Below are 23,974 nucleotides of genomic sequence, written 5' to 3'. Positions count from 1 at the left end.
ACTTCAATTCCAATACTCACTAAACTGTTAGAATCTATTTTAAAATAGACACCATATGTAAATAAACAACCATCTGTCTTCATTATATTCACAGATACAATGATACATTATTTCTTTTTAAGAAACCACAAATGTACATTAATAATCAATTATACTGGTTTTTCTTACACGATTGAGACATGAGTGAACAAAAAGCAACTTTTTTTACTACATTTGAAAAAATTGAACATTTATTATCTAAGTCACTTAGAAAGTAGGAGGCTTTTTGTAACTAATAAACTTCAGCACAATTATAAAAGCAGTATTAAAGACTAATCTACTGGAACTTGTTGAACCTTACATTCTTATCACTGAATTTTGTTCTTTGCAATTCTAATCACCAAAGACCATTAATTAGAGGGAATTTTGAACAACTATTATACTGAACTGCTGATACCTATTTGCACTTTCCATAATGGTCCATGTTTAAGAGGCGACATTTCTAGCACAAATCTATTGCATAAAAATCATTGTACGTAAAGAAATAAGGAGTATGTGTAAAAATTTGAACAGTGAAAATTGACTTATTTATCAACTAGATTTTGTTCATTTCTATTCTGCATAATAAATAAACAATAGTCAAAGGATTTCCTGTAAAAGAAAACATGGCCAAAGACAAAAGATTTGGAAAATATTTGTTAGATAACCATGTAATTTGTTAATGATTATTTGAACACTGATTATTTAGTTTTCTTATTTTTGTCTAACAATTTTTTTCAGTGTTTTTAAAAATAAAATTGAGAATGTTTTTGAATTTTAGATCTAACACCATGAAAACACTAACATCACAGCGTAGATTCAGAAACAATGTAGACAACGCTATGTACGCTGCCCATAGTTACTATAGACACATCAGCCAAAAACACCCCAACCCTCACTTGCAACATCCCTGCTATTCCAGGAATGGGCCACTGACCAGCAAAAGTAAATTGTGCTAAATTATGAGATGGGTTTGTAATGTGGTAAAATGTGCATGGAGGATACCAAAATGATTTATTTATGAGGAATGCCAAACTTGGTCCAAAGCCAATAGGTTAATACAGCAAATCGCTCTGCCACCCATGGCCATAGAAATATTTGTGTGTGCATGTTAAATTTTCTCCTGAAGAATTTACCATGCAGTATTTTTCCCTTTATACCTATTTTTAAAAATTAATATATAGCAGTTTGATTAATACGTGTATTTACCAGATGCCCTTTACCTTCACAGTGTTTTAGAAAAACACATACACCAAAAAAACCAACCATGGTAGAAGTGGTCAGTCAATCATGCTAAAATGTAAAGAAAGGTGTTAAAGTAAGATCCAACATGACAAAGTGACAACTGACTCAGAGCTTGGATAGTCTCTATTAAACCAAAGTGCCAGCTATAGCAGCAAAAATATTTACATAGCTTAATAAGAACATTTACCATATTGTTTTAGTACTCGAATGTTTCTTCGCAGGTATTTGTTGCCAATGTCATTAAAACTACAATAGATTGTTGCTGCACTATGCCCTGGCTACACTAGCATGTGTTTCCCATACTGTTTTGTTGATTAAAAAAAACGAAAACTGTTGCACTATATCAACACTGAAAAAGTATCTGATAGGAAAATGAAAAATACTAATGGACTTGAAAAGCTTTGTAATTGACTTGTGCCTGAACCAATGAGCAGGGATTTCCTCTAGTGTAGGAAACATGCTGTAGGTAGGAGAAGGCGTAAGTCAGTGCATGTTGTGCTCTGACCATCCCAGGACACTGTAACTACCAGAGGCTGCTCCAAGTTACATAAAGGGCCAAAGCTGTTCCCCTCCCCAGCATTTCCAGGGATCAGGAGATTCCCCTTCTCCTGCGAAATACCTTGTCAGAAGGGGCCAGATGGAGCAGAAAACTTAGTAAGAAAACTCATCGAAGTTCACCTAAGAAGCTTCTCTTTGAGAAGAGCTTGGGGCCCATGGAGTTCACTAAAATGAAATCTCTCAACCTCACAGACCTTAGAGTTTGCAGGGAAGCAGCCATCCTACAGGGACAGCTAGCGCTGCACATGGTTCTGCTGATGCCCTGGCTACACTGGCCACAGGAGCTCTTGCTGCTTCAAATGATATAACAAAGCCAGGGGAAAAGACAGACAAAATAGGTTTCCTACAGCAATTCCTAGAAGTCCTTGGACATCTACGAAAAATCCACCTCACAAATCTGAGTTTTGTCTAACCTGTCAATTCAGCCCAAGAAGTGGCTACTCCCTTATTGAGTGGGCAGTGAAAGGAATCTGAAGTCTGAATGATTACATTTATAAGACACAAACTTATACAGGAAGACTTCTTGGAACTTTATTCATTAACATGAAAAAGACCTGCCATTTTCTCACCAATAATTGGCACTAAATGTCAAGTGAGATTTTGGTTCATTTTCCATTTCTGCACAGTCTCAAAAAATCCAACAAACCTAGTTTTCCAACTAGCCTCAGGATTAAAGTAAAATGAAGGGAAGAAAAGAATAGGCATTTTTGGATCCATTGTTTAAATTTTGTATTGTGTCAGTCCTCATATGGTATAAGATGACACAACATTTCAAAAAGTATGTGGATGCATTAAACATATAGTGGGCCAAATGCAGCACTGCTATAAGAAAGCAAAACTCAGTGAAAGTCAACTTGTATCAGAGTTGAATTTTGTCCACTTTATGTTTATTAATTCCGTATCTGATCCTTAACAGGGAAGTTAAAAATCGGCATTATAACTAATGCCTAATTTATTGTTAAAAATTGGTATATAGCTTTATGACCCATGAGGAACAAACATTTGAAAGCATCACACAAGCACACATAGTCATGTTTTCTCTGTATGACAATCAGATGATCACAGCTAAACTTAGATAAATAAAGGACATAAAGCACACTCCTCCACATGCACAGTAAAGCTTAAAAAGTAGTGTATCAGACACACAATTACCTTACATCTAACCCTTCCATCTTACTCAATATTTATGTTTTCTTTACGTAATTTTTCAAATGTAAAAATATTGTAATATATTTCTAGACTAAATTCTAAACAATATGGTTAAAATGCATTAAATAAAATGAATTTTCTAATGTTGTAACCATTTTGCTCCCACGATATGGGAAAGTCATGGTGGGTGAAGTAATACCTTTTATTGGACCAACTTCCGTCACCCATCTTGCCTCTATGAATTTTCTAAGGTATTCATACATTTAACTGCTTCAAACAATATGAACCAAATGTAAACACTACCTTGATTTTCACATTGCATTTAGATGGGCATGTTCTTTCAGAAAGCAGTCAGCATCTTAGAAACAGATAGGAGAGAGTTTTGTGAAACATCTGCAATAGAGATTGTTATGCTAAGTAGTTTCTTGGTAGGAAAGATAAGTAAATAAGAGAATGAAAATCTGTGTAATTTGCAAGTGAATAGGTTAAGGATGCCCAAGGGCAGATTTTTAGTATTTTCTGGAAGTGTCTTAAGATTATTAATAATAAATAAGCTGTTTTGTGCATCTGAGCCCAAAAAGCTTCCAATGTCTAGCATTGCTGATATGTATTAAGGAGGTTCCACTAATATCAAGAGGAGCAGTGTAGAATCAGAAGAGCAGATTACAATGAATGCCATTAGCAGAAATATTCCTTGAAAATAAGAATTCCTTTTTTCTATGAAAAGGGACAAAAATTGCTGTTCTCTACAAATAAATTCACATTGCATAGATAAAGAAGTGAAAGCACCCAATATGAATGGGTTTTTGTACAGAACTCTTCTTCTAATGCAATTCTGTTTCCTTTGTTTTGAGGAGATTTTAAAAAAATGTTTGATTCAAGTGTTGTACAAGGACAGTATATCAACTATGTCAAAGATGTACAGTTTATTGTATTAGAACTGATTTATGGTCAGTTTTGTTTACAGTTGCACAACCATAATATTGTAATGCCCTTCATATCATAGTAGTGAAAATAAAAATTAACTCAATATGGAAGGAATTTGATAATAGACTATGTCTTAAATCACACTAAGGTGAAATTCTATTTACTTCCACAGGGCCCACACTCAGGTTCAATGCATTCCTTGAGCTATTAGCATGGGGCTGAATGGTGCATACAGGCTTGTTTGAGCTTCTGCATTGGTCCTTCTAGATTTAAGTACACAATCTAGTGCAGGGGAATTCCTCCGTTAATGGATAGATGGAACTGCAGCTCCTTTTTGACACAGCCCATGATGGAGAGATTACTTTAAATTTAAATAGTAGTTAATAGATAAATAACTCTGCTTCCATGTGGACTTTATGGGCATGTTAATGGTCAGTTTGTTTCTAGCTGCTCTCTGATAACAATTGAGTAGTATATTCTCTATTCACATCCAGGCTATGTCTAAATTCTGCCATTGTTTCCTTCACAAGATCCATCTTTATTCAGACAGCTAAAACTCATCTATGCCTTCAGGTTCAGTCTTGATTATTTCAGCAGCAGCATCTTTGGTCTTCCTGAAGCCCTCCTAAACCCTCCACAACTAAAATGATCTTCCTGGATTTTAATCTCTCAATGGCTCCTCATTCTGCATCCCATAACCTCGAAACTCCAAGACTGATTTGCCATGGCTCTGCAACTTGTGTTATTATTTACACCACTGCATAGTGGGGAAAACGGCCCTTCCTATCCTCTCTTTCCATGCACTGCATGTTTTAGACATGCTTTACTTGTCTGGTCTTGTCTCCCAGTCGATTGCCCCATGCCCCTTCTGGTGCACCAGTGATGCCAGCCTTATTACCCAATTGATCTGCTTCTCCCACAGGTATCTCTTTTTTCATGTTGGCTCCTATATGCAGAGCTGAGCTGGCCCATGAGACCACTACTGTCTTCATTAAAAATCCCCCCAGAAAACTCCCTTCTTCTCTGAAGCCTATTGCAAGTGATTTATGATATTGTTTATCTACAACTGTCATCAAAACTGACCAGAACCAGCAAGCTGGACAAGTTTTATCTTGAATAACCACGTGATCATCGCTCTATTAGCCTCACTTGTCCTGGCACCATCCCCTCTCTATCTTTTTCTCTGTCACTCGCTGTGTCATATCTGAAATTTAGACTGTAAGTTCTTTGGAGGCAGAGTCTGTTTTTTGTGAATACTGTTGGGTGCTATAAAATAACGCTGCACAAAACCAAAATAAAGACATAGAAACAAAAACAAACGGGAAACATTTCTTTAGCCAGCAGAGTCTAATGGCTTAATCCTGCAAGGTACACAGTATTTTTGTCCTTGAATCCAGCAAAGCACCTAAGTGTGTGCTTAACTTTAAGCACGTGTATTATGCACTTTACTGGATCAGCATCAGAGTGCTCAGAGAACAGAGCCCTAAGTGATGATACACTGAGGCACCAAGTAGCAGCATCTATCACTTTTGAAATACAGCAACCAATGGGAAAAGTCTGGAAGCAATTTCAAATGAAACTGGCTTCCTCGCTCTTCTCTTGGAGGTGACAAGTTTAGTAGCAAGTGAAGGAAAAAGGAAAAAATGCAAATAGCAGAGAAAAAGGAAAAAAACAGAATGAAGTGAGACAGAAAAACAATTTTACATGCTATTTTTTTCCTCCATAAATCTGTGTGCTGGCCATGGGCCTATGCACCTCCTATGCAGACATCATGGCCTCCAAATTTAGTTTATGGATCAGGAGTAAGATGCACAATTTCTTTCTGTAGCACCAGCAAAATGAACATCTGTTCACTTTTTGCCACATAGGTTTGTAGCTGGGTGTGTGGGTGTGAACAGAGCTCTCGATGTGTAATATTCTTCCCATCTGCACACCAGGTGGCACTGCATAGTTAATCAGAAGATAACAACAGGCATGAGGAGATTGATTTACTATCTTATCCCCCAAAAGTAAGTAATCTCACAACTTTTAAAAAATGAGGTGCACCAGTGCTTGGATTTTTAATTTATTTTTGGTGTGTAATTTTGTTACAATCAATGAGATTATTTGAAGACACCATTGTTTTAATGCTATGTTAATTAACAATGAATGACTGCAATTACTGAAGAGGTTCTGTACATGAGGTCTTTGATTTATTCCCTTTGATACACTGATTTAACCCTTGCAGGTAGGACATACTATACAGTATAAAGGGCTCTCTCTTGGATATATTTTGTATGCTCATGTAAAACATTAACTAAATTTGCATTAAATGATATAGCCTCTGGGGAATCTAGAATGGTATAACAGGTGCTATAGCAATCCAATATCACACTATAAAGGAAGAAATTGTGGTTTTTTTACAAACCAAATGTTAAGTGTTTCCAAGTGCAACAGAGTATCTTACCATATGTAAAACTAACAAAACTCATATGAAATTAGAGAGGGAAAATACCCCGTTAGATAATGAATTATTCACCACCACCACCCTGCAACTACAGGAGTGATTATTTGCTACTGTATATTTTACAGTGTTTTCTCCAGGCAAATTGTAAAAGACTCAAGCAATGGAACTTGCATCACTTCCCTTGGCAGATTTAATTCCTGCTCATTTTGATCTCCAAATGCTCATTTTGATCTCACTGTCCTTGCTTTATACCCTAACTCCTTGGACCACCCTAAACAATGATGTTCCTCCTTAGTGTTCACACACTTTGGATATTTTTAGTAAGTTTTTTTGGCCCAAGCTATAAATATTTAATGCCAAACTGCGTAACCCATACTCAGATGGGTGCATCCTTACTCACTGAAGTGGTCCAACTGAAGTCAGCGTGACTGTTCATCTGAGCAAGGGTGCATTCATGTTAGTAAGGATTGCACAAATGGGCTTTATGTAGGGATGAATGCCCTACCAAAATTCATGCAGTGGCTTTTTTATGTGCTGATGTTTCAAACATGCATCATTTTTATAGAAATATTTTTCTATCAGACTAGATGTTCTAAGGCAAATCAAGTCAACCATTAGCTGACAACTAAATGCTATTAGCTAAAAGGATTCACAAACTAGATTTTTGCTGTTTGCTGATAGAGCCAACATGTTTGAATATGGACTGAAAGACATATGAATGTTATTTCTAGTTCTGCTTTGTCAGTTGAAGAAGCATGTTACCTTTTACGTAATGATATAGAATAAGGGTAAAAATTTTCAAAAGCACCTAACAGGCTTAAATGCCATTATAAAAAGTTACTTAGGGATTTAGGATTCTAAGGGTAAGTCTACACTGAATGCTCCTTTCATCAGCGTGTAGAGTACATTCTTGCCTAGCCCCCCTAGCATGGGTATAAAGAGAGGGTAGACAGAGGCATGGTTTAAGCAAGTAGAATAAAAATATGGATATGTATGTGAGTACATACCATGCACACTTTTTACTCATCCAAGCTGCACCTCCCCATCTACACTGCCATTTTTAGCAGTATAGTGACCCACTGCCTCCCCACTGTTGAGTCTTTCCCCACCACAGTTAAAGGCTCTGGCAGCTCCACACTGCTGGAGCTCTTCCCTTCGGCTTCCCCTCTGCCAGAGCCTTTCCTCACAGCAGTGAAAGACTCTGGTAGTGGGGAGCTGCTGAAGCCTTTCCCTGCTGCCTCTCCTCTTCCAGAGCCTTTCATTGACATGTTGCTACATGCTGCAAGTGTGAGTGCTGTCTGCTTTTCACTGCAAGATGTAGCTACACACACACTACGGGCTGCCACCAGTGGTTCATAGTGTAGACATAGCCTTAAGGTATGTCTACCCTGGAGCTGGCAGTGTGATTTCCAGCTCAAGCAGATGTACCTGCAGTAGCCACAGCTGCATGGGAAGCGGGATCAGCTAGCCATTCCACATACGTACCAGGGTTTCAGATAGCATTATACTCAGGTCAGCTAGCCAGTGCTGGTATAGTTGTGGCTACACTACTATTTTTAGCACACTAGCTTGGTCAATGCTAGTGTGGGTGTGTTCACCTGAAATGGAAATTACACCTCCAGAGCCAGTGTAGACACTCGCAGTCTCATTGGAAGTCCATGGGACTTAAGCATCTAAGTCACTTTTGAAAATGGGAATTAGGCACTTTTCAAAAATTTTTGCCTAAAGAGATAATCAGATGTAAAGACTATATATATATTTTTTTTTCTTGTGAACTAAAGGAGGGAACTGTAAATGTTATTTAGAAACCCTAAACTGTAGTGTAGATGTTACAGTCCGTATCTGTAATAAGAACAGTCTCTGTATAAGTCTGCATAGAAAGGATATGCTCATATCTTTACTGTTTGCATGTTTTAAAAGTTATTTAACAGTATTTTAACTGCTGTTAAAATATTTATGCCCTTTTTCATTTTTATTCAAATAAATATGTGTACACAAATATGTGTTGTATTCTCTCTTCAAAAGTGATTGTATAATGCTTTCTGAGGTTCTGAAAGAGTCCTGGCCTGCAAATAATTTAGCTGACCTTCAAGAGAAAAACATAATAAAAAAAGAAGTATTCAGTCGTAAAAATCAACCAAAAGATACAGTAACACAGAGCACTTAAGCTGTTCTGTCTCCTTAGGACCTCCTGTGATACTTGCCAAGCGTACCCAGGGTTGTGAAGCACCTCGTTACCATCTGCTCTTAGCAGCAAGCCTTGTCTGTGCTTGCCAGGGGTCAGCTCCCTAAGAACCCCTGCCACAGGCAACACAAGCACTCCCCTCTCTCCCTACAAAGATCCTGCTGTCCCTCATGCAGGTTAGCTGTAGGCACACTCCAACCTCCCAGTCCTCCAACCACGCCCCTAGAATGTCCAGCCCCTGATCCTCTAAACACTCACAGAATCCACACATTCAATACTCACAAAGGAATAGTACACACCAGCTTATCACTTTCACCTCACTTTCACCTGCTCCACTTACACTCACAACATTTAGATATGTTTATAGTGACAACAAGAATAAGTTTATTTAGCAAAGATTAATGAGCCAATAAGAAGCATGTAGGATTAATGGAAACAAAGGGTTACATATAAAATAAAATCATAACACTTTCTAGAGCTTAAACTTAAGTACCAAGATGCTCTCTTATTTAATAAGCTACTGCTTATTAAAAGTCCTTTTAACAGCATTTTGCAACGAGGATGGCTGAGACCCTCCTTTCTTAAAATCAAGCTGCTAGCACTTTGTCTCTCCAGATGAAGGATGTCAGGGTGTATCTCTGCATCCCTAGATATATCAGACCAGTCCTTTGTTCCTAACTTGTAAATAGAGTCCCCTCTACCCATTCACTTTTTTCCTGTTAATTTCTTTTTCTGAAGTCCCCACAATCTCTTCATTAGCACTTGACTCAGTATGTAAATAGACTTTCATTATAAAAGATCCACAATATACAATAGTCAACTTGGGACATAAGTGTCTTTCACAAAGATTATGATGAACATTGTGACACAGGCTTTCAGTGGAAATCTTACATGACACACTTTGGTGAACTAGAATATAAATACCAGGTCCAGAGGATCCCTGTAAACCTATGCACCCCGTGACCTCTGCCAGTTAGTGCTGACAGGTCCTTAGGTCACACCTATCTCTTGCTGCCCTATACTGCAGTCTTCAAGGGCTACATACTTTGCCTAATTCATCACCCCATGATCTCTCTCACACAAATGCCAATTCTCTGCTGACCATGGGTCTCCATAATACTTACACATGGCAGCTACTGATTTGAAACTTTTCTTGTAAAGGCCAAGTTTTCAAATTGATTTGTAAACTTGGTCACAGAAATTCTGCTTGTGCATCTCTCTGCATAAGCAAATCTTGCACTATGCAGGTAACTGAGTCTTACTATCTCATTCTGATGGGTAAAATAAAAGTTTTCGGTCCATAAATTCAGAGACCCACTTGCAAACTTAACCATAAAAGTTTACCTGAAAGATTTAATTCATCTTGGTTAGGTTTTAAAAGCAGTAGAGGAAATGTTACAAGTTAAAACCCATTGCTAGCAGACAGTTTGAGTCTCAAAATGACATTTTTAAGCATTCACCACCAGCCATGAGTTTCTATGCTTAATTGCAATTTTTAAAAACACGTATTAAACTACAATGCCAAAAGCTTTAGAAATTGAGCATTTAGCTAAATGAAAGTGAAAAGCAACAACCATTGAGGGTGAGTAAGCACAATGGAAACCTGCCGTATTGATTTAAATTGTTCCTCCTCTCCTCCCTCCGCTGCAGCATTCCAGTCCGGTGTAGAAACTGTCAATTGTACTAATTTCTATGATCATTTTTTGTTCTATGCAAACAGGAACTCTGATGTGACCCCAAAATTAACTTTTATTATTGACTTGAGGCATGATGTGAATTCAGCTGTCCAAGGGTAAAAAGCTGTAATTCACTATCACTTTGCCCTTCTGAATTATAATGTTCAGTAAAACACATGAGGTGATGTGTGTCGCCAGAATCTGCTAAGCAGAGATCTCTGTGGAAAGAAAACTGAAAGTGGGCTTACAGGACCACGTAAGGGGCAGGGATGAAGCAAGCAACTCACTGAATCCTCCAGAAACAACAGGAACATAGTGTTAACTCAGTCCACATAATGTGATAATGGTAGGTTGAAGGAAGCAACTGGAATACACGGGAAGGCTAATATCATCCCCTTTGATTGATAGTGCATGCTTGCCATGTGTTACTTGGGTATGCAGTCTGGAGGTTGTGTTGGATCCCCATCTGCTGTTGGACGATCACATTGCTGCAATGTCCAGGCGTACTTTTTGCTTATTTGCTTTCTCTTGGATACAGACCATGCTATGGTAATGCATGCATTTGTCGCCTCATGCTCCCTATGAATTATTACACTGCACTCTATGTGGGCTACATCTTATCTGGAAAATTAAGCAGGTGCAGAATGCAGCAGCTCGTACATTAAGTGATAACTCTTGGAGACAGCATTTATTATCAGTGCTCCATGACATATATTGGCTGTCAATTTGTTTCTAGGTAGAGTTTATGGTGTTTGTTTTACCCTATAAACATCTAAATGCTATAGGATCTGCCTACTTGAGAGACTACCTCTTCTTATGGCAGTATGTCACAGCTGCAATCCACAGAAGACTTCAAGCTTGATTCGTTTCATTATAAAAAGAAAGGGAGTTAATGATAAAACATTCTCTGTAAGGGTTCCTTTCTCAAGATCTGAAATAGCTCAAATTTGTTCAGGGCATACTGAAAAGCCTGTCTGTTTGAGTGGCAATAGGTGAAGGGCTGACACAGGTGAGGACAAGATTTGTTTGGTTGAAAAAAACATGGTGCAGGTTGTAATGCGTACTGGCCACATGGTTAATGATCAGATGATGGGTGACAGGATTCAGAGAAGAAGTGCTTCCTGCTCTGGTCGAATTCTACTTTGTGGCTCCAGTGTTCTTTTCCTTTTAAATATATGCAAAGGGTTCCCAGAGCTTTTGGTTGGGTTCCCTTTTGCATAGGGTTAGCACAAGCCCCAATTCTAAAGTTATTAAAGAAATAAACGGAGAGGTTGTGATCTCTGACCCCATACAGAAGCCTCAAAACATGCTTTTCTTCCATATGCTTGCTAAATATTAGGGATACAACCTTAAATATGCCTCCTACAATGCCTACTTTGCGCATGTGCTCTCTCCTCCTCACTTAGACCCATTTCACCCCCTAGTCCATGACACATTCCTCTTCCTGATACAAAATTCCAGCCATGTGATGTTCAGGGTTCTCCAGGCAATTTCAGCCTTCACCTGCCTCCAAGACATTTGTTTCCACATGGATGCTCACTCACCCCATAAAACTTCTGGACACTTGTTCACTCCCATATCTCCAAGTTGTTCCTCACTTCCAAGAGGCATTCCCTTGAAAGGACCCACTACTCTGTAAAAAACTTAGTCTCACGTACTCCTGTTCCCACCTAGACACCCATCTTCTTTCAATCATCCATTCCCTTTTACTTCCACTCCTCTGGTAGAGGAAATTGAGAACAGCCTGCTCTTATTCTACTAAGTAACTGATCTTTTGAACTGAATTATTACAAGCTTACAAAACTGTATTTGATGCAAGCAACGTTATTAAAAATTTTTGCTTCCAACATTCAAGTTAATGTCCAACCTGTGGTTCCCCCCCCCATAAAAGTTTAGTAGACTAAAAACACAAACAGAAAAACCAGTGCTCAGAATCAACATATATAAAGATCTTTAGTGGAGCGCATAATAAATATTCTTTTGTACTATACACCCAGCAGATCCAGACACACTGTGGGCTCAGTTTACACTTGCCCTTCCATCTTCCCCCACCCATGCTCAGGATCTAAGTGGAATGAGGATACTAGTGATCACTGCTCACAAAAAGAAAGTGCTGGTGAGAGCTCCAGTCAGCACTTCACAAGGGAGCGTAACAAGTTGGCTTAGGGGCATAGTCAAGGACTCAATCGTTCTTACATGTCTGCCAGCCTCTGGCAGCAAGGGTTGTTGTGAGTTCACAGTACCTTTCACCAGCCCATGTATGGAGTGTTACACACTCTGTTCCCCTTCTGTTTCCTAATGCATTCTGTTTACATGTGGCCTAAGTAAGTGGTGCACAGTACCTCCACTTGTCTACTAGAACTCTGCACCCGCTCACTTACCCAGCACTTCTCACAGAAGTAAAACCACTATTTGGCTCTGTATATTTATTTGAGAGACACAATAATGTCTAGATTTACATAAAATTAAATGCCTTTATTTAAAAAATGTTGTGTGCCAGGATAACCTTATTGAGCGTAAGCAAGGAGACAGTCTCTCTATAGATAAGATCTAGCCATTCTACAGGTAAAATACACAGGGGTAAATTGACAATTAATCAGTAGTGACAAAGAAATTTTCAAATGTTTGAATAAATCTATGTTGTAATATCGAACAATGCTGATGCTGTAAGGATGGCTGTTTATTCTAGCTATTAGATGTTGAGAAAATAAATGCTCATTTATGCATTTCCCTCCTAACTTCCAGGATTTTATAAAGCAAAAAAGAGTTAGAAGAGGGATAGTCATGTTGACTAAAACATGAAAGGAGATAACCTGGCATATTGCCCTGTGTACAATTATACGGAAATATGACCTCATGGAAATTCCTACGTGTGGAATGTCTCTAACAATGAGAGGATTTAGGATTATATAAATCACAATGGTTGGTAGTACAGTATAATCACATGAGAGAATGAATCTGGCAAAGCTTATTATACTGAATACCCAGATGGTAAACAACAGTTGTCGCTGTACTAAGAATTGCATCTCTCTAATCAATAATAGGAAGGAACAGTTGGACAACTTATTTCCTATTATGTTCACTTAGGCCATGTCTAGATCAATAAAGAGCATTAAGCCTCATGCCAACTGTAGACAGTATATGTTCAGCATGGCTATCATATGTTCGGGATGGGTACTGCTGTACTCCAAAATACTTTTAACACATAACCTAATATAATTAAGCTAGCAGTAATGGTTTAAATATCAGATGGGTATTTTTATAGTGGGAGTGGAGATGAAATTATTATTTTAGTTTAAGTAGAATTCAAAGCCAACTTATTTTGTTAAAGCCAACCCCCACCATAATTCAATTTAGCTCTGAAATCTACCTCTGAAGGATGGTCGGTTCTTCTTATAGGGGAAAGAAAAAGCAATAAAGCACAGTATCACCGGCATACATATTCACTAGCTAATTATGGGGGTATAGTAAGCTGTTCACAAAAATTGAAAATTGTGCTTGCATATCCCTCAGGCCAGAATGGCAATTATTGCTAGTAACTTTCAGTACATCCACTTTTGAAACTTTTCACTAAACAATAAGTAAAGCCAATCAAACTAAATTGCTGAAGGGCTTGTTGAACTAGCATATGAATTGTTTAAGTTTATGTCTAAACAAACTTAAGTTAAAACAAATAATCCCTCCCCACCCAAAAAAATTAAGCTAACAAAAAACCCACTGCAACGGTACGCTGACTCTCTTTCCAACTTTCAGAGTGAAAGAATAAAGGTAAATGCAAAGTTCCTCCTCCATCAGTAAGGAAAATGGAAGTGACAGTGGAAAGCATTGCTTCTGGTTATTTAACTTTGTGGTTTGAAAGCCATCTCATGGGAAGCAACTGAACTCTCTTAGTAAGCTCTCATGAAGTATATCTATTTTTCAAAAGCGTACATAACATCAAACTGAGAAAACCTGTAAGCTGTTTTGTTCCTAGTTTTATAATTTATTACACACACATATATACAGTAAGCTGCATAGAGTGTTTAGATAAGTAATTAGAGAAGAATTTCAGTACTTTCAAAGTTCATGAAAAGTCTTTGAAATTGGTGTCTGTTGGTTACAGATATAGTACGAGCTGCAGCAGTGTAAGCTTCTTGATTCTATCATACCTATGTCTTTCAACCCTGATCTACAGGGAGCCCAAGGTACAATAGGTTAGGTCTGTGCATAACACTATTTAGTCTTTGCTCTCTGTTGAGACTTCCAGACACAGTGCCATTTAGTGCCAATTGTTATGGATTTATTTATTATATGCTCACCTGTCCACTAAGAACCATCCAAATCATTTCACATTAACCAGTGAATTGCCATCAGGCAGCAACAGCTTGCAGTAACTGCCAGGGAAAGCCAGATTCAAACCACTCAAACAGATGAGAGAATTTTCTGTTTACCACATCATCTGGTTTACACTGAAGACATTTAAACTTGTCTTACTAAGATACTGAAATACAGCCCATTTACTGGCAGAAAATCATTCTCATTTTCAACAAAACAAAATAAAGGAGAATAAGACATTCCTACCTATTCCAATGAAGACTGCTTTGTAGCCATCTTCTTTCAAGGTGTTGATTGTCATTCCTTCCATTCCAAGGCCTTTACCACAAACTATCTAACATAAAACATTATAAAGATTTATTAAGTAATTTGAAATTGATCATTAAAAATTGCTTTAATTTCTGTCATCTTCCTCTTACTGGCATCTCAAAAAGTTTCATAATGATCAATTAATTAAATAAATAAAATATTTTTTTCAAGCTAAATTTACAGGGCATGATCCTCAGGTCTGATCAAAGTTGGGTAGTGGGCATAAAATGGCTTAAAGTCACCTTTGTATTCCCCTGATAGTGGGGGACAGCCGAGGGTCTATTTGGTTCCTGGCATAACAGCAGCCAGCAACAAGCAAACAAACAGAAAAAGAAAGAAAAAACCTGTTCATGGAACACAACAGCACAGCAAAACAGCACTTTTAAATGGTTGTATTTGATACTGGTTTGGTAATGAAGTATTCCCACATGAAAATCAGGATTTAAGAAACCTCATCTGGGAGCAAGGCACCAGTCTAGGGAATGTGTGGTAAACAGAACAATCATCCAGCACATTAGTCAGGAAAAAGTCTTGGGGGTTACTGTGAAAAAATCATTGATGCCACCAAGTGTATTGTAAAGAAAAAAGAGGCAAACAAGATACTAGCTAGGATTAACAGCATGTCAGAATATCAAACAAATAAGGTGATCTTACGTGCAGTACTAGTCACTGTACCAAAGGAAGGGTAATATAGCCTCATTGAGGATGCAGCAAAAATTAAACTAATTTAAGATTCTGCAACTGGACCTCTCACACCAAGAAGCCCTGCTCAAGTGAATGGCGCTCTTTGTGGGCATAAGGGCCCACCTATGCAGAGTCAACCACAGGATTGGGGCTTAAAACAACATTAGGTTTGACGAATATTTATTCTGTGGAAAGATTAAGGGGACTGTACTTACTCTCAAGGAAAAAGATAAGAATTCAAGGGAACCTAATAGATTTTTTCAAAATTAAGAACATAAGAACAGCCATACTGGGTCAGACCAAAGGTCCAGCAAGCCAAGTATCCTGTCTTACGACAGTGGCCAATGCCAAATGCTTCAGACGGAATGAACAGAACAGGCAATCATCACATGACCCATTCCCTGTTGCCCATTCCCAGCTTCTGTCAAACAGGGGCTAGGGGCACCATCCCTGCCCATCCTGGCTATTAGCCTTCGATGGACCTATCCTTCATTAATTTATCTAGCTCTTTTTTTGAACCCTGCTATAGTCTTGGCCTTCACAACATCCTCTGGTAAAGAGTTCAACAGGTTGACTGTGCGTTGTGTGAAGAAATTCTTCCTTTTGTTTATTTTAAACCTGCTGCCTATTAATTTCATTTGGTGACCCCTAGTTCTTGTGTTATGAGAACGAGTAAATAACACTTCCTTATTTACTTTCTCCACACCACTCATGATTTTATAGATCTCTGTCATATCCCCCCTTAGTCGTCTCTTTTCCAATCTGGAAAGTCCCAGTCTTATTAATATTTTCTCATACGGAAGCTGTTCCATGCCCCTAATAATTTTTGTTGCCCTTTTCTGAACCTTTTCCAAGTCCAGTATATCTTTTTTGAGACGGAGCGACCACATCTGCATGCAGTATTCAAGATGTAAGCGTACTATGTATTTATATAGAAGCAATACGATATTTTCTGCCTTATTATCTATCCCTTTCTTAATGATTCCCAACATTCTGTTTGCTTTTTTGACTGCCCCTACACATTGAGTGAATGTTTTCAGAGAACTATCCACAATGACTCCAAGCTCTCTTGAGTGGTAACAGCTAATTTAGAAATATGGTTGGGATTATGTTTTCTAGTGTGCATTACTTTGCATTTATCAACATTGAACTTCATCTGCCATTTTGTTCCCCAATCACCCAGTTTTGTGAGATCCCCTTGTAGCTCTTTGCAGTCTCCTTTGGACTTAACTATCTTGAATAGTTTTGCATTATCTGCAAATTTTGAATAGGACTCATCCCAGTATAGACCTCTGGGGGACACCACTATTTACCTCTCTCCATTCTGAAAACTGACCATTTATCCCTACCCTTTGTTTCCCATCTTTTAACCAGTTAAGGATGGAATTAATCATTTGGGTTGTAATTGCATTTGTTTAATCGTATTTCTTCTAAATGATCAATGGTGCTCAGAGCCACTTGCTTCATTGGCTGGAATGAATCAAAATATGTAAAAATAGGAATAAATGCAGACAAATTTATTTCACTGGTAGTAGGTTCACAAAGAGTAATAAATAAAAACAACAAGCACTTAGAAAGCACTGCTCGTTGTTAGAACTCAAAGAACTTTACAAAGGATAAGAATCATGTTCCCCATTTTCCAGCTGAGGAAACTGAAGCCCAAAATGGGAAGTCATTTGTTCAAGGTCACACACCAAGTCTTTACCAAAACTGTGATTAGCAATCAAGTCTCCTTATTCCTGTTCCTGTGCTCTGTACAATGGACCATGCTGCCTGAGGAGCATGATCTAAAACTTATCTTAAAACAAAACAAAAGGGTTTTGAAGCAAAGAGAATAAATGAGCTCAAGAGAAACCTAGGCCTGTTTCTGGAGAAGACAGTGGACTGAGGAATTGATTCGTCAGTTTAACTGGTATAAATCCACTGAAATCAGCAGAATTACTTTGGATTTATACCAGCAGAAGTAAGGGCAAAATTTGGCCCTTTTGTTATTAAAGAAAATGCTAGTGTGTTTAGTCTCCATCTTAAATGGCATAACAGGGCTCATGCAGCCTTCATTGTGCTGTGCCAGTGAACACTTCAGTAAAGAACTTCTGAGGGGGACTGCATCTCCGTGTATGCTGTGGAAGGTAACTGTGTGGCAGAGCTCACAAGGAAACGTATACAACACAGGTCAAAAATGGGCATGTCAGAGCAGCAGCCAGAGGATCTGCACACAGCATAAATACCCAAAAGAAAATCAGATCTAAGAGGAGAACATCAGGCTCAAATGCATGTCTGCCCTACACCTTACTTCCTTTTGGTGGTTAGTATTTCTTATTCTAGGTCTCTCAAATTTTCTTCGTTCAGGACAATCATAATTTTAGTTTCTTGTGTATCAAACTGTATTTCCCTATTCTTATGTTTTTGCCCCACTTTTCATGACCTTCATCAGTGCAACAAAACTTACATTGAATCGAATGGCTAGAGTCTCTAATGTCTGTCTATTATATTGTCTTCATTTAAGATTTAAATATTTCCGTGTGGCCTTTCAGATTAAAACAGTCAGCTTGGCCCGCCAGGGTGAATTTAGCTTAAATAGGAAAGGAACAATTGTAAATACATGCATGATTGTTTCCAGTTTTTGGTTGTTTTTTTCATTTTCATTGTTACTCCTATACTTGTGATGCTCCACTGTATAAATGCTTCTTATAATGCTGCCTCTCTCACTCTTAATGAATTTATCTAAATTCCCGTTTAGAAATTTATGAAGATGTGTTTTCCCCATCCCTGAAAACATGGAGGATGGAAAATGTAATACATTTTATTTAAGGACTGACCCTTTCTTATTTTCTCCTTTTAAAGATTAGGTATAAAAAGCTGTGTGTAGTTGTGATCCTTTTGACTACAGACTGCATATTCAATGGGTATAAAATACCACCTATGACTTAGTATACATTTTTATTCTTATATGTACATATATTATGAAAACTTAATAATGGAATTTAAACTTCACTACTAATTTTATGTGAGGATTTGCAATCCCTTAAGGCCTAGTCCTGTAACCTTTATCTATCTGAGTAATTCCTACTGATGTCAACCGAATTACTCACATAAATCAGTAATACTTAGTATTTATACAGTATAGCACTTTTCATCAAAGATCTCAAAATGGCTTACACAAAGGTACATAAAATACTCCCATTTTACAGAGGCACAAAGGTGAGGTACTTAGTTAAGTGGCTTGCCCAATGTCACAGAGCTAATCAATGGCCTAGTTTAGAATAGACTCCAGGGTAAAATTCTGTGCTGCACATCTAAGTGGCACAGCACAGAACTCTCACCTTGGGAAGAGGGAGTGGCCATGTTGGCTTTAAGCTCTCAATTTTGTACTGCTCCAAAACTTCTGGAGTAACAGACAGACTTGGGGGCTGGTCTAAATTTTGCAGCCTGTCGTCTGCTGCTTATGACCCACAGCACTGTCTGAAATCTCTGTAATGCTACATTCTGTGACCCCTCCCTGATATGCCCGATGCCTTCAGATTTGCCTCTAGTATGCCCTCTATGTCGGAGTGTGTGAGGGGATGCTCAGAAGGCAGCTTTATGGCTACCTTCCACAGTCCAGAACCAGGGTAATCTTCTCTTGACAAGATCTGGGCTTTTATGCTATGTCTACATTGCAGCTGGAGACATGCCTCATAACACAGATAGACAGACATGTGCTAGCTCTCCCTGATCTAGCACACTAAAAATAGCAGCATGAACATTGCTTCAAGGATAGCAGCATGGACTAGCCACCTGAGTACAATCCATCTGACCCCAAATCTCCACCCATACTGTAATGTCCACACAGCTATTTTTACTGTGCTACTTGAAATGGAGCTAGCATGGGTCTGTCTACCCAAGCTGGGAGGCATGCTCCCACCCATAGTGTAGACTAACCTTACAGTCCCTTTATACCACTCCAGGCCTTTTACTGAGCATAGAGGTGTTGAAGTGGGAAAAGGGGGGGGGGGGGTGATGATCTCACTCTAGGTCTCATGATTCCCAGTCTGCTGCTCTATCCACTGGACCAATATAAACAACTATGAGTTAGGATTACTTATATGATTCTTATATGACCTTAATCAGTGAAAAAGTTTTATCTAGTCTTCTATGTAAGGGTTTGATCCTGAGATATGTTCCACACACATAACTTCTATTAAAATGAGCGGGAGTTATACACACTAAATACATCTCTACAACAAACACTGAATGAACAATAAAACAACATTCCCATTATCTAAAAATAAACAAGAAGTGTTGTTTGTTTAATAAAATGCAGCCAGTGCAAAACTATTGCTTTCCAAGAAGTTGAATTACTGTTATTGTTTATAACAGATCATGTCACTACTTTGTTAATTTAATGCATGTAATAAGTAAAATAAACATCAATGTGAGATTGCATTACAAGCCATTAAAAGAAAACTGGGGTGGAGGGAGAAGTGTCTAATATGAATGTATTAAGTAGTACCAAACATGCATGAAAACAACTTGATTAAAGAAATCAAATCATTCCAATAGCTACATTGAACCCCTAAAGCAATTTAGGAATTTGTTTCTTACAGACAATTAATCACATGCAGGCATGCCAGATGAGAACTATTGATTGCCCTTTTCCAAACTAGTGGCATTCAGACAGCAGACAGACAAATGCCCTGAGCAAGAGGAAGCATCTTCCTGCCTCTGCCTAGTACAGCTTTTAATTGTTCTTCACTAATGTGCATGACATTTTGCTGTTAATCTTTGACAGAGCTCTTGCTCCTTTTTCTTTGAGCTATACATAGGCAGATTATAGTTTTCATTACCTTCACTCCAAGGTCCTTCATAAGCTCAGCTTCGAAATTCACTACATCATATGGCAACCGGAATTGAGGGATTTCAGACGTACTAGAAAAAACAAAAGAGACTGTGAAACAATTGACAGTTATTAAAGAGCCAAGGCTTTTCAGTTACTGAACATTAAACACATACTGTGCAAATCTTGTGAATTTTGTGTCCGTACAAAGATGATTTTCAAGTATTTAACAGAACTGTGAAGGAACATGACTCATCTAATTAAAGAGATTCAGTATTGACAAACCAAAATTATCCACCTCGAAATAGGAAACAAAAAATTATTTTTTTATCCTTTTTTACATAAGCCCTTTTCTTGTTAACAAGAATTCTAAATACTGTTTAACGTTGTCCAGTGCTGTTTATTGCATATCTCTGTTAATCAGGAACTACAACCAGTTGGATAAAGAAACCAAGAGGTTGATCAGTTTCTCAGTGAATCTACATTCCTACACCTTCTTCAGTAACAATATCTAAAAAGAACTACTTTTGCTTTCTATAAAGGTTAAAAATACGTCACAAGAGGTTGTAACCATCAATAGCTAATCCTTTTCTATATTTATAAACACATTCTATGCTGAATGTGTCCACCTAACAGAGAAAGATTCTAGCCACAAATGATGAAGTTACCCAATAATTAATAGTCAAACTTCCATTTTTTTTTAAGTTGGATGTCTAAATTATTTTCTAGTCAATGCTGGGCACATTTCACCCTCCAGTTATATTCTACACATTCCCTTACATTCTAATACAGTGTACGAAGTCAGTTATTTGAAATAGGGTCTTATTCCAGACTCACGTTTACTATTTAAATTAATGTATGTTCTTACTTTGTTCTTTTTTTCTTTTTTCCTTTTTTCAATGAGGGTGTTGAAGCCTTCTTCAGTGTCCGAATACCACAGATTTACTGCCCCAGGGGTATTAATATATAGGGCCAGATCCTCAGCTAGCATAAATCTGCACGGACTTTGATGGGACTATCCCAATTTATAATCAGCTAACAGTCTGGCCCATTAAGTCTAGTGAAGGCCATTTTAAATGTCTTCATTCAATAAAGATAAAATGATACAACATCCAGAAGGTGAAAGATACTCCTAAAGCTTCTGGAAACTAATCTCTTGCTAAAATTAATATAGTTATAATTTCCATAACAAAGCCCTCGGACAGAAAGATTTGTAATGGCTCCATTTTACATGTTATTATTGGCCACTCCAACCCCTTTACATCTAACTCTGATTCATTGGCAGATTTCATTTATTTTAAGGCTTGCCAACCATAAATACATAGCAAAAAAGTTGACTTCACTACTTTTTTTTATGGTTTCAAATACTGACCAGCTTGGTGCTCTTCTGCCCAGCATGGAACTAAAAGCATTCTATATTTCAAAAGTATGTGTCATGACAATGCAACTTCATGTCACAGTAAGAAAAGAGTGGGCCAAGACAAAGGATAACGAAATAGAGATTCAATAAAGAAATCCATTAAAATAACAAAATCTTATTTCTCAACCTATAAATATATTTGTTGAAGGCCTTTCATTTTCTCAAATATGAGAGAGGCCCAGTATACCACTGGTAGTATTCAGTAGCTGTCTCTATTCCCAAGAATATTTTCCTTAATTGCTTTAAAAAGGAGAGTGTGTGAGAGAGAGTATGTGTGAGAAAGAGAGAGAGATCAATACTGTTGCACTTTGATGTTATAGAAATTGGAATAATCTGCTGTCTTTCTCCCAGATAAATATTCTTCATACTAACTATAATCCTGATATACATGGGAAGAACATGCTCAGAAAAAAAAGAGCCTAAAAAACCACCAACACTGCATCTATAAGGCAATTGATTCCAAATACAAAAGTAATTTGGCCTTTTTAGCCATTTTGAATTATTTACTAAGTCACTTAAAACAGAATCCAGGGCAGTTGAATTTGTTAAAAAAATATTAGCAAGGTACTGTGGCCACAGTTACGGGTGACAGCTCTCAGATTAACTTCCCTTCTAAACCAATGTCAAAGTGAGATAAAAGTAGTTAAGGCCATGTTCTGTCTTTATTCCAGATGTGGAACTCCCATTAAATGTCAATGGGTGTTTTGCACAAAGAATGAGAGTAAAGCATCGCCATGATTTAGGGCTGCTACTGACCTTGTGATCTTCCAGAATGGAAAGTGGATGAGAAGATCACGGACCACATGAGAATACTTGACTCCTCAAGTAAGGCCTTTTGGAAGGGGGCAAGGTGACTGAATGAAATTTAAATTTAATTCACTAAGAAATGTGATGAATGGACACAAAGTAAAGTTCACATTGCTCAGATTACATATACATTGATATACATTTCATAACTGAAGAAAGGATTACTTTAAATTAATAACAAAGTTGCAGCATTGAGCACAAAGTAGATGTGAATTGTCAACAGAATAAAGTGATAGTGTAAGAAACAGCCTTTTTTTAAAAAGTGACTAAATTGACTTTCAATAAAATATTTTTAAAAACCAAAACATGCTACTTCATTAAGTGGACAGATATATCTTGCATAAACTCTGCAATCCCCTATGGCAGTTGATGTTAGTAAAATGAGTCTGTGCGGTGAAGTGTCTATAACACAATCAGCTAAATTAACACTTTTGATAATTAGGCAGAACAGTTTTGAACCTAAATGGAAGTCATCAGCTCTACTTTTCTAGCATTGCTTAACTCTCTGTAACCTCCAGGGATTAAGTATTTGACACCGAGGATCAAATTCATTCTGGTGTCAACTCCATTAACTTCAGTGGTGTTGCACCAGGGACAGATTTGGTTCTCCTTTTTTACACTTCACTGTGTTTTTTTAGATGTGTGATATTTTACTTGTGTGTTGACATTACATTTAGCCAGTATTCAAATTCTAATATATATTAACACACATTTAGAGGTGCCACCAGTCTTGGAAGACATAATCACAATTACAGTCATAATGAGAGAAATTCATCCCTCAGTGCAGAGCACCTGTTAAAATACTTTCTGTGTCGCGATGGTGTAAGTGATGTTCTAGTGGTGCAGAAAGATTGCAGTACTGCCCTGCACCCACTGAAGAAATGGATTCTATCCTTCTATTGTATAGTTACCTGCAAAAATCCCATTTACTCGGGCTGTGTAAAAGGCTGGGGAGATCAGGTGTGAATTTCACCCTTACAGAATGATTTATGGAAGTTGTAAACACAGATTTCACTCCAACTGTATGTGATGATTGCTTTGTGTTTATTTTCCTGTATACTTGCATAGGGAACTTCATAAAATCATTCTAAATTTAGAGATTTCCACCACATTAAAAATGCTTTTAAATTATGTTAAACAATTCTATTCATTATTGCAGATGGTAGAGCTAGAATCACAGCAATTCATCATCCTTTAAATATAACTTTTGGATTTGGGGAGGCTGTTCATTACTAGATTTTCTAAAGGATTCATCTGGTAATACCTGTGAATACTGCAGCTTTGTATTTTACAGAGCAGACTAAAAGTGGGTAGAGAACACCCATCCAGTATTTCTCAGAATCACCACACAGAAGTGGCTACTCATGGCTGTCAGAAGTAAACAAAAGATATTTTGTGTCTTGGATTACCATTTAAATGA

General features: G+C 37.7%; 1 protein-coding gene across 4 annotated transcripts in view; it reads right to left on the bottom strand.

Annotated features, from left to right (window-relative positions):
• DPYD (dihydropyrimidine dehydrogenase) overlaps nucleotides 1-23,974 on the bottom strand; it is a 542,988-nt gene that overhangs the window by 313,272 nt on the left and 205,742 nt on the right. For all 4 annotated transcript variants that reach the window (XM_073356963.2, XM_073356962.2, XM_073356960.2 and 1 more), the window contains 2 exons: nucleotides 20,338-20,419; nucleotides 14,765-14,852 (listed from right to left, as the gene is read on the bottom strand). In XM_073356963.2, coding sequence (XP_073213064.1) covers nucleotides 14,765-14,852; nucleotides 20,338-20,419 — 170 coding nt within the window. The remainder of the gene's footprint in view (nucleotides 1-14,764; nucleotides 14,853-20,337; nucleotides 20,420-23,974) is intronic.

This window comes from Lepidochelys kempii, chromosome 8, assembly GCF_965140285.1.
Source record: "Lepidochelys kempii isolate rLepKem1 chromosome 8, rLepKem1.hap1, whole genome shotgun sequence".
NCBI lineage: Eukaryota > Metazoa > Chordata > Testudines > Cheloniidae > Lepidochelys > Lepidochelys kempii.
Note: the sequence above shows the minus strand (reverse complement) of the source record. Positions and strands in the feature narration are given on the sequence as shown.